General features: G+C 44.8%; 2 protein-coding genes across 2 annotated transcripts; both read right to left on the reverse strand.

Annotated features, from left to right (window-relative positions):
* Window positions 1–7489: 7489 nt before the first annotated feature.
* Window positions 7490–12472, reverse strand: LOC129766295 (uncharacterized). Its single transcript, XM_055766816.1, has one exon. The coding sequence runs from the start codon at window positions 12470–12472 to the stop codon at window positions 7490–7492; it is 4983 nt and encodes a 1660-aa protein (XP_055622791.1).
* Window positions 12469–13968, reverse strand: LOC129766296 (bromodomain-containing protein DDB_G0280777-like). Its single transcript, XM_055766817.1, has one exon. It carries the CDS (start codon window positions 13966–13968, stop codon window positions 12469–12471), a length of 1500 nt encoding a protein of 499 aa, XP_055622792.1.
* Between the last annotated feature and the right edge of the window lie 2100 nt (window positions 13969–16068).

Consider the following 16068-nt stretch of genomic DNA (forward strand, 5'->3'; position numbering starts at 1 on the left):
TCATTCTGACACTCAACAAATCCATTTATCCAGAGGTAGTGAAAGTAGGAGTACTTCGCATAAGAACACGTCCCTATTATCCGAACCCAATGTTGTGCTTTAAGTGCTACGAATACGGCCACCCACGATTGAACTGCCCTAACGATCAAAAAAGATGCTACAATTGCTCCAGCGAACATGAAGGGAGAGAAATATGCGAAGAACAACCATTCTGCCGAAACTGTAAAGGCGATCACCAACCTAGCAGTCGTCAATGTGAGCTGTACAAAACTGAAGTGGCAGTGATCCGTACGAAGATTGATTACAATCTCTCGTATGTTGATGCGAGAAAACGTGTAGCAGCTGGATATGGGAGTTATGCACAGGCTGCTGCTCAACCTCGACTCGATCATGCCAGATTTAATGCCCTGTCAAACCAAGTCAAAGAGAAACAAGCGGAAATCTCTAAACTCGAAAAGGAACTGGAACATAGAATAGCAGTGGAAGAGAAAATGAACACTATTATCGAACAAAATAAGGAGAAGGACGACAAAATCAACGAGTTACTACAACTAATCCGAGAAAGAGACACGAGAATCGAAAAGCTTGAAGTGCAATGTCAAAAAATGAAAAAATTCATCGACACGTCGCTTCAAGGTAGATCTCGGTCGAACTCACAGACAAGTGAGCCAGAACCCGAAGGAACGAGAAAAAAACCAAACGAGGAACAAATCAGCACCATTCATATTCGCAACAACAAACTGCAGGCATGTCACCACCTCCAAAAAAACTATCTAACAACTCAAGAAGCCCAATCATGACTAGACAAGCAGCTAATAACATCACAGTAGAAGAGGTGGACCTCACCGATTCCGAAACCAGCCAAGATTAGTTCAAATCACCTAATCGGTCCAATAATGCGAAATCAAAACAACAATAAACCTACGCCAAAGCCCAAGTCACACACTATAACCAACATAAGCATGCAAAATAACAACACGAGCAACCGGTTTGAGAGATGGGAATGTGAAGTACCATCCTCACTTCTTAGAGAAGCGCAGCAGGAAGGTGAATCCATCCGGGACGTCTTGCTTCAACCCGTTGATGGTGAAATCTCCTCTGTGGCCGGCCATCGAATATCGCAATATCCAACTAGAGCACCGCAACAAACAACACCGCAACTTAGAACAGTAAATCACAACTTAACGCACGATCCAACAACAACAACAATTTCAACTCAAGGAGAAACATCAACTGTAGTCTTCATAACGCCCGCCCCGGCAGCATCCCTGCCCGGGGAAGTACCGTGTTCAAATGATGAGCCTCCGGCGGCAGGTGCTGCGGGGAACCCGGGTTGTTCCCGGGTAAGTTTCTCTCTTTCTCATAACTCGAACACGTCCACTGACTCTGCTTACGTTTCTCCAGAGCAATCGTCAACTTCGAGTCCAACATCATCCAGTGCCAGCAGGAACGCAAACATCACGCTCGCCATTCAATGGAATCTGAATGACCTTCGTAATAACTTGGGGGACTTGCAGAGCATCATTGCACGCACAGATCCGGTCTGTTTGGCCCTGCAAGAGACACATATTCGTGGTGATACGAACCCTTCGAGTTGGTTCGGTAACCGCTATTCGTGGGAGGCAGCAATCGGGGAGAACATTTTCCAGACTGTTGGTATTGCGGTCCGTTCTGATATTCCGTCCACCCCTGTACATCTGAACACTGAATTGATTGCAGTTGCTAGGAAGATCTTGTTTCCGGCAGCCATTACGGTTGTATCAATCTACGTACCGCAAAACCAACCTAATTTCTGTACCATGCTTAGCCATTTGATAGACCAGATCAACTCACCATTCTTGTTCCTGGGAGATTTCAATGCACACCATACACTATGGGGATCTGCTAGAGACAGCCGAAGGGGATTGGAAATCGCGGATATTGTGGAGAGCCGAAACGCGATAATTCTAAATGACGGCAGTATCACCTTCTCACGAGGTCGAACAACATCAGCCATTGACCTCTCCATCTCCTCCCACCAAATAGTTGATTCTCTCAGCTGGTCAACGTTATCAGATAAGTGCCACAGTGATCACTATCCTATAATGGTGGGTCATGGCAGTTGCCCCCCAGCCACCACCCGAAGACGTAGGTGGATATACGAAAAGGCCGACTGGAATGGTTATGAACGTGAAATAGCAAGCGAGCTGACCCGGAGTGAGATAGATCGAGGGATTTCATTTGACGAGTTCGAAAGTATCATCGTTCGCGCTGCGAGCGACCATATTCCTCGCACAAGTGGATCCCCTCCGAAGAGAGCTGTCCACTGGTGGTGCCCAGAGGTGGAAACAGCCATCAAATCTCGTCGTAGGGCACTTCGGGCTCTTCGCAGAATCCCAACAAATCATCGCTATTACGCTGCGAAATTGGAAGAGTTTCGCAGGGTGAGAAACTTGGCCAGGGCGGCCATAGCAGTGGCTAAAAAGAATAGCTGGGAAGCATTTCTCGACGGAATTTCCCCAGAATCATCGACCGTTGAGCTCTGGAGAAGAGTGAACGCACTATCCGGAAAAAGAAGAAGCACTGGTTTCACCATCGTGGAAAACAATGTCGTCATCACAAATCCGATCGATATCGCGAACCGGATGGGAGTATTTTGACGTAGGACTACGTCTTTCATTTCTATACCGGGGTGTAAAATCAAAGTTTCGAAAACGAAAGCGTTACGCCGGAGACCGAGATTTTGAGCGTTAATAGCTCCTAAACAACTGAACGAAATGGTATGATAAACACTTCATTCGAAAGATAAAATGTCTACGCGTTATATACTTGTTACTTTTTGATCCAAAAACTTGTTTCAATAGTCTTAAAATTGCTTTCAAAACAGGCTATTGAAATCACCAATCGGTATATAAGCGAGCGGCGCTCGGGAATCCACTCAGTTCTAATTGAACAGCGATTGGAGCATGTTGTCGCTGTTGCGGTGAAGCTCTTTATTTATCATGAAAGCGCGGATGAACGGTGTCACCAAGAGCCTGTTTGTGCACCCTAGGCCAGAAGGGAATCTATCAGGAGGAGAGTGATGCCACAAACGGTTCCCTGGGAAGACATCGCTACACACACATACACGCGCGGCTATTAACAGGTGGTTATCGAGTTGGCATTAACCACTGGTGGGCTTCCAGTATCGAGGAAAATGTGGAAATATCTAATCGTTACTGAAAATAATCTGCCAGTTCCTCTGGGAATTTTCAAAATATGTTCATGTGAAAGAGTTTAATTGAATGTTTTCTATCCATGTTACACTGTGACCAAATATGTTTTAATCAAGTGCTATTAACAGGTGGTTATCGAGTTGGTATTAACCACTGGTGGGCTTCCAGTATCGAGGAAAATGTGGAAATATCTAATCGTTACTGAAAATAATCTGCCAGTTCCTCTGGGAATTTTCAAAATATATTCATGTGAAAGAGTTTAATTGAATGTTTTCTATTCATGTAACACTGTGACCAAATACATTTGGTTTTGTGGTTTTTCAATCAATCGCAATTAACAGGATAGCTTCAGAAGATTATTCTTCCCCATCAGTAGGATATTTCCGTATCCAATATTGGATGCATAAAACCTTGTGCCTCCAACGTAACGCTCTCGTTTTCGAAGTTCTCCAAATATTCATTCATTCAGAATGAATTCAGATTCAACTTCATACAAATGATCTCTAAATCAACGATAGTCCTACGTCACCCTTGCGGTTATACCATAGATATAACCCACTTCCTGTTTTTTGCCTCGTTATCTGCCGACACTGCTCTCCCTTCGCGCTTTCTGGCACGTAAACAAAGGGTAGAACGACAATTTCCCATCGTCTTCCCGCCCGATTATGCGCAGGTGTACAACAGACCATTCGCTGGAGCTGAGCTGCATTACGCCCTTTCCACGGCCAAAGGTAGCTCACCGGGAATGGACAACGTCAGCTATCATCTCTTAAAGCACCTACCAATAGATGGAAAGAGGGTTCTGCTGGACCTGTACAACCAGATTTGGAGCAACGGTACAATCCCGACGAAGTGGAAAACTGCATTAATCATTCCCATTCCCAAGAAAACGCAGACGAGGTCCCCCAGCGATTTCCGCCCCATTAGTCTACTACCTTGTGTAGGAAAAATCATGGAGCGTATGGTGAATCGTAGACTAATGCAGTTCCTGGAAGACGGCAAATATTTGGACAACCGGCAGTTCGCTTTTCGGCAGGGTTTGGGTACTAGTGGTTACCTGGGATCACTAAGTGATACGATTTGGCGCGCCGTCGACTCAGGCCATCACAGCAACATCGCCATCCTCGATATTGCAAAGGCATACAATTCCGTTTGGCGTGTGGGAGTACTTCGTCAGCTTCTTGATTGGGGCGTGAAAGGTAGACTCGGCTCATTCCTCCAGGATTACCTAGATGACCGTAAGTTCAGAGTTGGAATTGGAGGATGCCAGTCCGACGAGTTTGTAGAGGTGAATGGCGTTCCTCAGGGGTCCGCGCTGGCTTTAACACTGTTCTTGGTTAGTGTCAACTCCGTGTTCCAATGTCTACCAAGGAATGTGTGGGCCCTCAAGCTGGGTATCGAATTCTCTACGGAGAAAACTGAAATGGTCGTTTTTTCTAGGAAGCACGAACCCGCCCAATTCCAGCTTCACCTATCCGGCAAAACGATCCAACACTCTATGTTTTTCAAATACCTGGGTGTATATTTTGATTCTAAGTGTACCTGGGGGAGACACATTGCATATTTGAAACAGAAATGCCAGCAAAGAATCAATTTTCTCCAAACAATTACCGGAACATGGTGGGGTGCCCATCCAGGAGACCTCATTCAGTTGTACAAAACAACGATATTATCAGTGTTAGAATATGGCAGTTTTTGCTTCCGATCAGCTGCCAGGATTCATATTCTCAAGCTGGAGAGAATACAATATCGTTGCTTGCGTATAGCCATGGGGTGTTTGCATTCGACACATACGATGAGTCTCGAAGTTTTGGCAGGAGTACCCCCGCTTACTCTTCGGTTCACAGAATTATCCTACAGATTTCTCATCCGTTGCAAGATCATGAATCCATTGGTGATTGATAACTTCGAAAATCTACTCCAACTGACTCCTCAGTCAAGTTTTATGTCTTTATACCATGAGTACCTTACCCACGACGTGCTCCCTTCACCAGGCATCTCCAACCAAGTTTGCTTCCCTTACTTCTGCAATTCCTCTGTCATTTTTGATCTGTCCATGCGACAAAAATCCATGGAATACCAGATCACCTACGCTCCGATTCTATTCCGCCGATATTTTCGGCAGAATATGGGAAAGTTAGATCTGAGAAAATGTTCTTTACTGACGGTTCATTCATAAACGGGTCCACTGGCTTCGGCATCTTCAATGAAAATTCCAGTGCCTCTTTCAAACTCAAAGATCCTTGTTCCGTGTATGTCGCTGAACTGGGTGCGATATATTACGCATTAGGGATCATTGAAACATTTACCATCGACCACTATTTTATTTTTTCAGACAGTCTCAGCTCAATAGAGGCAATCCGCTCAATGAAAGTTGATAAACGCTCATCTTATTTCCTAACAAGAATAAGACAACTATTGAGTGTTCTGGTCGAAAAATTATTCAAGATTACCTTAGCATGGGTTCCCTCTCATTGCTCGATTCCGGGGAATGAAAAAGCGGACTCGCTAGCTAAGGTGGGCGCTTTAGAAGGCACACTTTTTGAAAGGCAAATTGCTTATAATGAATTTTTCCACATTCCTCGTCAGTATACGCTCGTAAGTTGGCAGCGCATGTGGAGTGGTGATGAGTTCGGTCGGTGGTTACACACGATTATCCCTAAGGTCTCGACGAGTGCATGGTTCAAGGGATTGAATGTAGGTCGTGATTTCATTCGCGTGATATCTCGGCTTATGTCCAATAACTACAACCTAAACGCGCATCTCTATCGCATTGGGCTCGCAGCAAACAATCTTTGTGATTGTGGCGATGGCTACCACGACATCGAGCATGTTGTCTGGTCGTGTATCCGGTTCCATGCTGCTCGCTCTCAGCTCTCTAGAGCACTGAGAGCACAAGGCAGACAATCGGATATCCCCGTCCGGGATATCTTAGGTGGCCGTGATCCTGATCTTCTGCTTCATCTATACCTGTTCCTCAGAAACGCCGATGTCAACGTTTAATGATGTTTCCTTTGTTGTGTCCCTGTTTCATATCCCTCCTATCCGATCGATAAACTTTTACTTAGTCGCGGCAATACATACACACACTCTTTACAGATGCACGGGCCGAAGGTTGTGCAGTCCACTGATCATTCAACAAGAGCCAAAGGTTGTACCGCTTATGACAACTCTATACGAGCTGATGATTGCGCCGGCTAGTGACCATTCTATCCTGGATTCCTCGAGTCGAGAAAGACGCACCACGCTAGATATGGGGTACAGACTAGGGGGGCGTTGCTGATTAATGGTCAGCTGCATCCCAATAGGAAGTATCCCGTGTCGGGCACACTTACAGAGCATCGAAGACTGCAACATACCAATTATGAGAACACTTGTAATACTAACCTCGAGCCAACCGCGAGTAATCGGTTACATATTACTAACATAGTTTGTTGGATTTATTCCAACGGGATTCCAAAATTATAATTCTCCAATACGGAAATGAATAATAAAGAAGAAAAACACTTTGATCCGTATTTTATTTTATTAATAAAGAAAGAGAGAGAGAGAATATAATTTTCCTGTCGGAAGGACATAATTATAAGCAAATATATATAGTAATTTCCATTACATGATTATGTTTATTTAAGTATGATTTCAATCTACCGATAGTTCTATAAATTTATATAGTGTGAGAATATAAATTTGTGGAACTATTGGGCTTATTGGGCATTTCTCATCTGCCATAATTTCCTAATCGTCTGGGTTACAATTAGATTACTCACGTTTAGTTCCCTTTAATAATTCCAATTTTCAATTCTACGATATCAGTGTTCTAGTGGTAAGATCTAGTAATAAGTATATATTTAATATGTATAATTTTGTATGTAAGCCATATTGTATTTCTCACCGGTCACCAATAATATTGGACTCGGAGATAGCAGGACTAATCAAAGGCGAATTCTGTAGTTGTAAGTAATTTTTAGATTAGTTATCCATCAGGCATTAGATTAAGCATAATTTACCGCTAAGTAGATTTTAGGATTAACCTATTTTATCATAAAACGCAATCGATAAACTCTTAGATCTTTAACTTTGGACTTTTGTTTTCTTTTGGTCGGTTTTGTTTTTATCCTATTAGGTTCTACTCACACAAATTGACAATACGCTGAAGCGGTCACTCCACAGTGCCTGTGCTGACCACAAGGACGCGTTGTTGTTGATTGGCAATACTATTAAACCTCAGAGGTGAGCGCGTAGGCCTAATAGGGTAGGCCAACACTCCCTCCAGGGTACGCCAACTTCCGGTTGGCTTACGACTCGACGCGCTGAACATCTAGCACCGCTAACTTGGCGACCGGCCGTTCGTAGATACCAGTGGCAGTTTGTACGGTCGCAGACCGGACTTGTCCGTCCCTTCCAGGATTTGTATTGATGACTCTTCCTCTCGGCCAGCAGCTTCGAGGCATCTTGGGGTCAACGATGATCACGATATTACCCGTGGCGATGGGCTTCACAGACTGGAACCATTTGGATCGACGAGTAACTTCAGGCAAATAATCGGTAAGCCACCGCCTCCAAAAGAGATTAGCCAGGATTTGCGAGGTACACCAGTTCTGCTTCAGGATGAGACCACAATCATTGTTGGTGACAAGTGGCTTGCTCCCGTTGGATGAACCGAGAAGGAAATGGTTCGGCGTGAGCGCAGGAGCAGAGTCGTCATCTGTCGGTACGTGAGTTAGTGGTCGGGAATTGACTACGTTTTCTATCTCGATTAAGGTGTTTCGAAGGACTTCATCAGTCGGTTTCTTCGTTGTGCAGACGGCCATCAGGTTGTTCTTCACTGTACGAATTAGCCGCTCCCAGCTTCCCCCCATGTGCGGTGCAAGTGGTGGGTTAAACACCCAATCAGTTTCAGAGCTATTGAATTCTTTCATGATCTCGTCATGATCGATTAACTTTTCATTTTTCTTTAGTTCGCGGTCCGCTCCGACGAAATTGGTTCCCCGGTCGCTGTAGAATTTTCGGGGTTGACCACGTCGGGCGACGAAATTGCGGATTGCCATGATGCAGGAACTAGTGGTCAGGGAGTGAACCACTTCAATATGTATCGCCCTAACGGTCAAACAGGTGGCTAGTACACCCCAGCGTTTCTCAACTCTCCTACCAATCACAACTTCAATTGGACCGAAGTAATCGATTCCCGTGTGCGTGAATGGACGCGAGAATGCTGCTAGACGTCCAGGAGGTAGATCTGCCATTAGTGGAGGGTTTGGTATTGCATGTTCGACCTTGCATCTTTGGCAATTTTTGCGTGATTGGTTAAAGCACGAGCGTATGCGACCGATTTGGTATTTCTGTCGTAATTCGTTTATCACCGTTTCGTGGTTTTGATGGTGGTATTTATTGTGGTAATGCGATATTATAAGGGTAGTGACGTGGTGTTTGCGTGGTAGAATAATGGGTTTCTTCGCGTCTTCAGTAGCGTATTGGCAGGCTGCGATACGGGTTCTCATTCGGATAATACCGCGTTCATCCAGCCATGGAGTCATTTTATACAACGAACTTGATCTCGGAAGCGTCGTTATGCTCCCTCCATTTTGTGATGAGTTTTGTAGGATGGAGAACTCCTCGGGGAAACATTCTTGCTGCGCGAGACGGATCAAGTATGCTTCAGCGGCGCGTAGTTCACTTTCGACGAGAGGGCCTCTGATTGTTGGCTGTTGCCGTTTTTTGAATCGGCAATTTGTTGGGAACCGCAGTACCCATGCAATTATATTTCTCAATCGCTCCCAGTCCGAAAAGTCTTCGACGCAGACAACTGGTTCCAAGAATTTGAGGTGAACAGCAAGGCTTGCTACGAGTTCAGCGTCTGTGGATTTGCTTCTGATGTTTGACTTAGGCCACATGTCTTCAGCCGTCCATAGGAAGTCAGGTCCATTAAACCACCTACTCTCCAGGGACAAATCAGGTTTCGCATCCCACTTCGTGCCATCATCAGCAACGTTCAGCTTGCTTGGTACATATCGCCATTCGTGTGCTTCTGTAGCTTCCAAGATCTCCGTTACTCTGAATCCAACAAATTGCGTGTATCGTCTATGGTCGGAGTTGATCCAACACAAAACATCTCTTGAGTCCGACCAATAGAACTTATTCGTGATGCGTATACGAAGCGTTTCAACAACCGTTCGAGCGAGACGTGTCCCTATAATTGCTGCTTGCAACTCCATTCGAGGGATCGAGGTCAGCTTTAATGGTGCAACCCTGGTCTTAGAAGTAACGAGTGAACAGTAGATTTTTCCCTCTTTGACAAAGCGAAGAAAACATACAGTTGCCATTCCATTTTTCCCAGCGTCTACAAAAGTATGTAGTTGTACTTCATCGGCTTCGGTGAATGGATATCTGACGCTGAAGCATCGAGCGATCTGAACGTTCTCGACTTTTGGCAAAACTTTCAACCAAGTGATCCAATCCGCGAATGCATTATCCTCTATTTCCTCGTCCCAGCCTATACGGGATCGCCAAATATCCTGCAGTAAGGCTTTCAAGTACGCTAGAAAGTGAGCAATCAGTCCAAGTGGATCGAATATAGACATGAGAATCCGTAGAACCTCGCGCTTTGTAGGTCGTCTTTGACCATTTAACAGAGCTCCGTCAAAACGAGTCCAACCGATTTTGTACGTGAATGCGTCAGACGTTGTATTCCACCACATACCTAGGACCTTCTCTGTAGACAGTTCTGATGATAGGTCAAGACATTTCTCCTCCATGTTTACTTCTTGTAGTGCTGACATTACCCGTCTGGAGTTGCTGATCCAGTTTCGAATCTCGAACCCGCTTTGTGCATGCACGTGCCTAACATCCTTCGCTATCTGTATGGCTTCGTCCTCAGAAGCAACACTGATTAACAGGTCATCGACGTAGTGTGATTTCGTGATGGCCTCGTATGCCGCCGGGTATTCACTCTTGAACCGTTCTGCATTTATGTTCTTCACGTATTGAGCGCTACTCGGAGAACAGCATGCCCCAAATGTCATTACTTTCATTTTGTATACTGCTAGATTCCCCTGTTCATCCGTCCAAAAGAAGCATTGGTATCGTTGGTCTTCTTCACGTATCAACACTTGATGAAACATTTCGCGGATGTCTGCAGTTACTGCAACAGGATGAATGCGAAAACGGAGTAGAATTTCGAACAGAGAGGAGAGCAAATCGGGCCCCTTTAGTAGAACGGAATTCAGTGACTTCCCATGAACTTTTGCAGTTGCGTCCCACACTATTCTCACTTTTTCGGGTTTGTTTGGATTGGTGACTGGGAATACTGGCAGGAACCAGGTTTCGCTGCAATGTTGTTTGACTTCATCGTTGGATAACTTGTGGATATAACCTTTTGTAGTATAGTCTGCAATTTTCTTCTGTAGAACTTCCGCCAGCCGTTGATCTTTCGCCATGCGTTTCTCCAGAGATCGATGCCGACGTAGCGCCATTTCTCGGCTATCGGGTAGACGGAAATCATCGTATCGAAAAAGTAAGCCTGTTTCATACCGTTCGCCGTTAAAACGCGTACGGGACTCTAAGAGAGACCTAGCTCGCTCATCTTCAAACGATAGGAGTAACTTAGCTGGCTTACAAACTCCAATGCTGTCGATGGAAAAATACTCCTTCACAGCTCGATGTAGATCTTCGTCAGATCCATCATTGTCCGAATGTACATGAAACGTATAATGAAACATATTAGGAGTCTCCTCATTACACAATCCCCCACAGACTGTCCACCCTAGTCGTGTCTTCATCGCGATCGGTTGACCCAGTTTTCCTTCGCGGCTCTTTAGAGAAAGTCCCAGCTGTGCATGCTTCATTCCAATTAGGATGCGTGGACGAGCGTCTTGGTATGACTCGATCGGCAGTCCTTTCAGGTGAGGATACAGACGCCTAAGTTCATCAAGGTTCAAGGTTTGACGTGGTAGCATCAACTGGCTCACCGTTCGCACATCCTCTAAGGAAAACTTTCTGGCTTCGTGATGTCGTGCAGCAACGTGAAGCTTGACTATACTGGAATTCTTCTCATGACGTTGTGTTCCTCCAGTCCAGCGCAGACAAAGTGGACTAGTGGTTCCATCTAGCTTCAGTTCGTCAGCGAGCTCTTGATCCAGGAGCGTCAGTGCGGAGCCTTCGTCCAAAAAGGCATAAGTATGTACCTCCTTCCCAGGACCTGACAACACTACCGGGAGATAACGGAATAACACAGAGCTTGATGTAGTCTGATGTGTGTTGCAGCTATGTCTAGAGGTACTAGCTTGGAGTAATTCTTGGTTCCCGGTCGATGTTTGGGTCTTTTGGTCGTTGTGTAGCAGTTCGTGATGTCGGTATGTGCACCCATCTTTGCCGCATGGTTTGGCTTTGCAGTTTCCTTTGTGTTGGCGAAGGCACGTGCGGCAAAGTCCAAACTCCCTGACTATCGCCCATCTGGAATCTCTGGAGAACTCTAGAAAGCGCTTGCACTTGTCCGGAGATTTGCAGTTCCCTTTGCACACTCGACAAGTCTCCTTATTTGGTGCTGATGTGGAAAGTACTGCCGTTTTCGGGGACGTATGAGAATTCATGTCATGTGGAGTCTCAGTGTGCGTATTGAGATAACTGTCTCCTTTCTTGTTCCGCCGAGTATCGTTGCGGCTGGGTTTTGTTTCCAACGATACAGTGGGAAACGTTACGGAGCTTGCTGCTTCTGCAAGGGTAAACACCCATTCACTGAAGGTCACCAGGTTGACCGTGAGAAACGTCTTCCGATGTTGAGCCCAGTTAAGCTTGAGCGATGGTGGTAGTTTACTGACTAACTGATGTAACAAAGCAACATTGTACATATATTCCTCCAAACCACATGATTCGACTGTCGCACAAAAGTTCTGCACGCTCACTGCGAAATCTACTAGCGTTTCCAGTTGATCTTCTCGAATCGCCGGTAGCGAACTTATTTTCCCAATCAGCGAGTGAACGATGACTTCTGGTTGACCGTACAACATTCTCAGTGTGTCCATAACTCCTTGAACGTTTCCGGGATGCATTAGTCTGCATTTAACAGCCTCGTAGGCTTTCCCCTTCAAACTTCTTTGCAGCCGAACTAGATTCTCTTCTTCCGTGAATCCACACATAGCTGTCGTGCTATTAAACATGGATAAGAAGATCGGCCATTCTTCCGGATTGCCGGAAAATGTAGGCAAGTCCTTCGAAACTGCCTGCCGTGCTGCAATCTGAGAGCGTGATAACTGAAACTGGTTGTAGTCTTTTTCAACAATCATAGAGTTCTCTGGCAAAATCTGAACGTTTGTAGCATTTGGAGTGCCAATAGCAGGCCCACTGGGTGAACCATCTCGGGTTGAACTCGCGTCGACTGAGGTAGAGTATTTGGACTAAACTGACCTGACTGTCTACGCACTGAATCTCGGTTATGGTTATCTGATTCAAGATTCTCCTGAAGGATGTTAGATTGTAACGCAAGAATTTGTCTGGGAGACTTTTGACTTTCAGATTGAATAGTGTTTGTTAATGGTTGTTCACGCAAGCGTTTTTCCAGTAGTAACTGTCGTTCCCATAGTTGGTTGATGCGGTCTTCGTTCTGTTGTAACCGTTGCCTTCGTTCATGCAGAAGTTTTTCTTGATACAGTTGTTCTTCACGTTGCAGCTGTTGATGTCGTCGGAATTCTTCTTCATTCTGAAACTGTTTTTGCCGTTGCTGCTGGAGCTGCTCTTGTTGCAGCTGTTGCTGTCGTTGCTGCTGTTCTAATAGAACTTCTTGCTGCTGAATCGGTTCCTGCTGCGTTTGTTCTTTTCGATTGTCCACTTGTTGAGCTTGTTGCTGAGTAGCAGGATCAGATGAACGTTTATCGGTTTCCAATTGTGCCTGACTGGAAGACTCAACCCATTCCTCTACTCGACTTCTTGAAACAATAGAACCGGAACACCGACTCGACCCTTTTTCTTTAGCTAAGTTTTCCAGAATTTTATATTTTTTATCTAGAAACTCCTTGTGCTTTTCTGCCTTCGCCAGAGTAGCCACTCGTTGGCGTTCTTCTTCTTCACGCTGTTGCTTCTCCTCGAAATTCCTTTCTTCCTGCAACTTCAAGAGTTCTAATTTAGCACGATTACGTACGGATCTCTTCGACGATGAACATGACACTTCTGAAAAGGCCCTTTCTAGCTCGATTGTAGGAACTCCTTCAACTGACGGTGCGAAAACTATTTCATTCTGTTGTTCATTGCGTAAACTCAACTGATGAATTTCTTTCGGCTTCTTCAACAGCACTGAATCGGACTGTTTCAACGACGACATTGGTTCTGACTTCTTTTTAGGTGGACATGTCTCTGTAGGTGGACAACTTTCCATCGGCTTGGAGGACTTTGATGGCTCAGAGTGAATCGATGCTTTGTCATGCGATGAACAAGTAGGTACTGCTGTTGTGGCTTTCTGAACAGAGGACGTACGTTTGGATTTTGACTCCTTCTTGGCATCCTTCGATGTTGGTTGTATGTTTGAAGTTGACGTAGTTCGCTGGAACCCTTTTGCGGTCATGCAGTTGGTACATCTCCAGCTCTGGTTGGCAACTTCATCTGTTACTCCCACACAATCGTAATGATGCCATCCGTTGCACTGATCACATTGCACCATTTCTTCGGTATCAGGACCTCCACAAGACTTACATGCGTATCCATCGGCTGTTTTCTCCATCTTATCGCTACCATCATTCTTCGAATGTGCGCCCTTGCTACCATCGGACTTAGAACCACGATTTGACATGCTCACGAATCGATTAATTTCGTTTATAAACGAAAATTATATAATGTTGGATTTATTCCAACGGGATTCCAAAATTATAATTCTCCAATACGGAAATGAATAATAAAGAAGAAAAACACTTTGATCCGTAATTTATTTTATTAATAAAGAAAGAGAGAGAGAGAATATAATTTTCCTGTCGGAAGACATAATTATAAGCAAATATATATAGTAATTTCCATTACATGATTATGTTTATATAAGTATGATTTCAATCTACCGATAGTTCTATAAATTTATATAGTGTGAGAATATAAATTTGTGGAACTATTGGGCTTATTGGGCATTTCTCATCTGCCATAATTTAATAATACAATTAGATTACTCACGTTTAGTTCCCTTTAATAATTCCAATTTTCAATTCTACGATATCAGTGTTCTAGTGGTAAGATCTAGTAATAAGTATATATTTAATATGTATAATTTTGTATGTAAGCCATATTGTATTTCTCACCGGTCACCAATAATATTGGACTCGGAGATAGCAGGACTAATCAAAGGCGAATTCTGTAGTTGTAAGTAATTTTTAGATTAGTTATCCATCAGGCATTAGATTAAGCATAATTTACCGCTAAGTAGATTTTAGGATTAACCTATTTTATCATAAAACGCAATCGATAAACTCTTAGATCTTTAACTTTGGACTTTTGTTTTCTTTTGGTCGGTTTTGTTTTTATCCTATTAGGTTCTACTCACACAAATTGACAATACGCTGAAGCGGTCACTCCACAGTGCCTGTGCTGACCACAAGGACGCGTTGTTGTTGATTGGCAATACTATTAAACCTCAGAGGTGAGCGCGTAGGCCTAATAGGGTAGGCCAACATAGTTGTAAGACAAAAATTGTCAAAATATTGGACTCCCGGCCCCGTCAGGCTAACGCCACATGTGCCTTAATAAAAAATATATTTTGGGAAAAAAAAAAGGAATGTGTACGTATTTGTTTATGCGGACGACATCGTCATTGTTGTGTCTGGAAGAAATGTTCGTCCAGTCCGTAGGAAATTACAAACAGCGGTGAACGCGATTGGACGCTGGGCTGAATCGGTCGGTTTCTCGATTGCTGCAGAGAAGTGCGCGATAACCCACTGCTGCAACTTGAACCATGTGGTAACTGGTGTTCCGGTGAAACTGGGAAACGCCATCATCCCGTTCAGACGTGAACCCAAGATACTTGGCGTGACCATTGACCGAAAATTCTCTTTCACACCACACTTTCGCAGGATTAAACAAGAATGCGAGAGCCGTTTAAGACTGCTGCGCACCATCAGCTCGCGTCATCCCAGATGGAACAGGCATACCGGGCTGAATATTAGCAAAGCTCTCATCAATAGCCGCATATTCTACGGGGTGTAAGCAACGTGCATCAATAGAAGCGGCTTGATAAGTGTACTTGCTCCACTCTACAACAGATCGGTGAGGCTCTGCTCAAATCTTTTGCCCGGTACCCCGGCAACAGATGCTTGTGTTGAGGCAGGGGTTCTCCCTTTCCGCTGGATCGTTGCAGTCACCGTCATCAAACGTGCTCTCAGTTATCTGGAAAAAACCACAGGGAACGATTGTGTGCTGCTCCAGGTGACTAAAGAGATTTATCGCAGTTTCGCTGGAACTGATTTTCCGAAGCTTGCCCGGTTGCACCGCGTATGGAAACGACCGTGGTTCGAAAGAAGACTCAGAATCGACACCAGCTTGGCATCATCACTAGGGGCCAACCCCAGCTCTAGCGTGGCAACAGCAAAGTTTGCTGAACTTGTGAACATGAAATTCCCCCACCACATGCAAGTGTTCACTGACGGATCCAAGAGCAACGATTCAGTTGGAATTGGAATCAGCGGCATCGGATGTGGCTTATGTCTCAAACTGCCGAGGTTGTGCTCGATTTTTTCGACGGAAGCGACGGCCATAGCGCATGCTATATGCCGAGTCCCAGCTAATATTCCAGTGGTCATTTTTACCGATTCGCTCTCGGTGCTCTCAGCCCTGGAAGCGGGAGAGTCACGGCATCCATTTATTCAGGCAATGGAGGTAAACTGCGCATCAATGACAACTTTGTGTTGGGTCC

This window comes from Toxorhynchites rutilus, chromosome 2 (assembly GCF_029784135.1).
Source record: "Toxorhynchites rutilus septentrionalis strain SRP chromosome 2, ASM2978413v1, whole genome shotgun sequence".
In the NCBI taxonomy this organism is placed as follows: Eukaryota; Metazoa; Arthropoda; class Insecta; order Diptera; family Culicidae; genus Toxorhynchites; species Toxorhynchites rutilus.

Coding starts and splice junctions, on each gene's coding strand:
- LOC129766296 (XM_055766817.1), bottom strand. CDS start 13,968: ATGTCAAATCGTGGTTCTAAGTCCGATGGTAGCAAGGGCGCACATTCG.
- LOC129766295 (XM_055766816.1), bottom strand. CDS start 12,472: ATGATTGTTGAAAAAGACTACAACCAGTTTCAGTTATCACGCTCTCAG.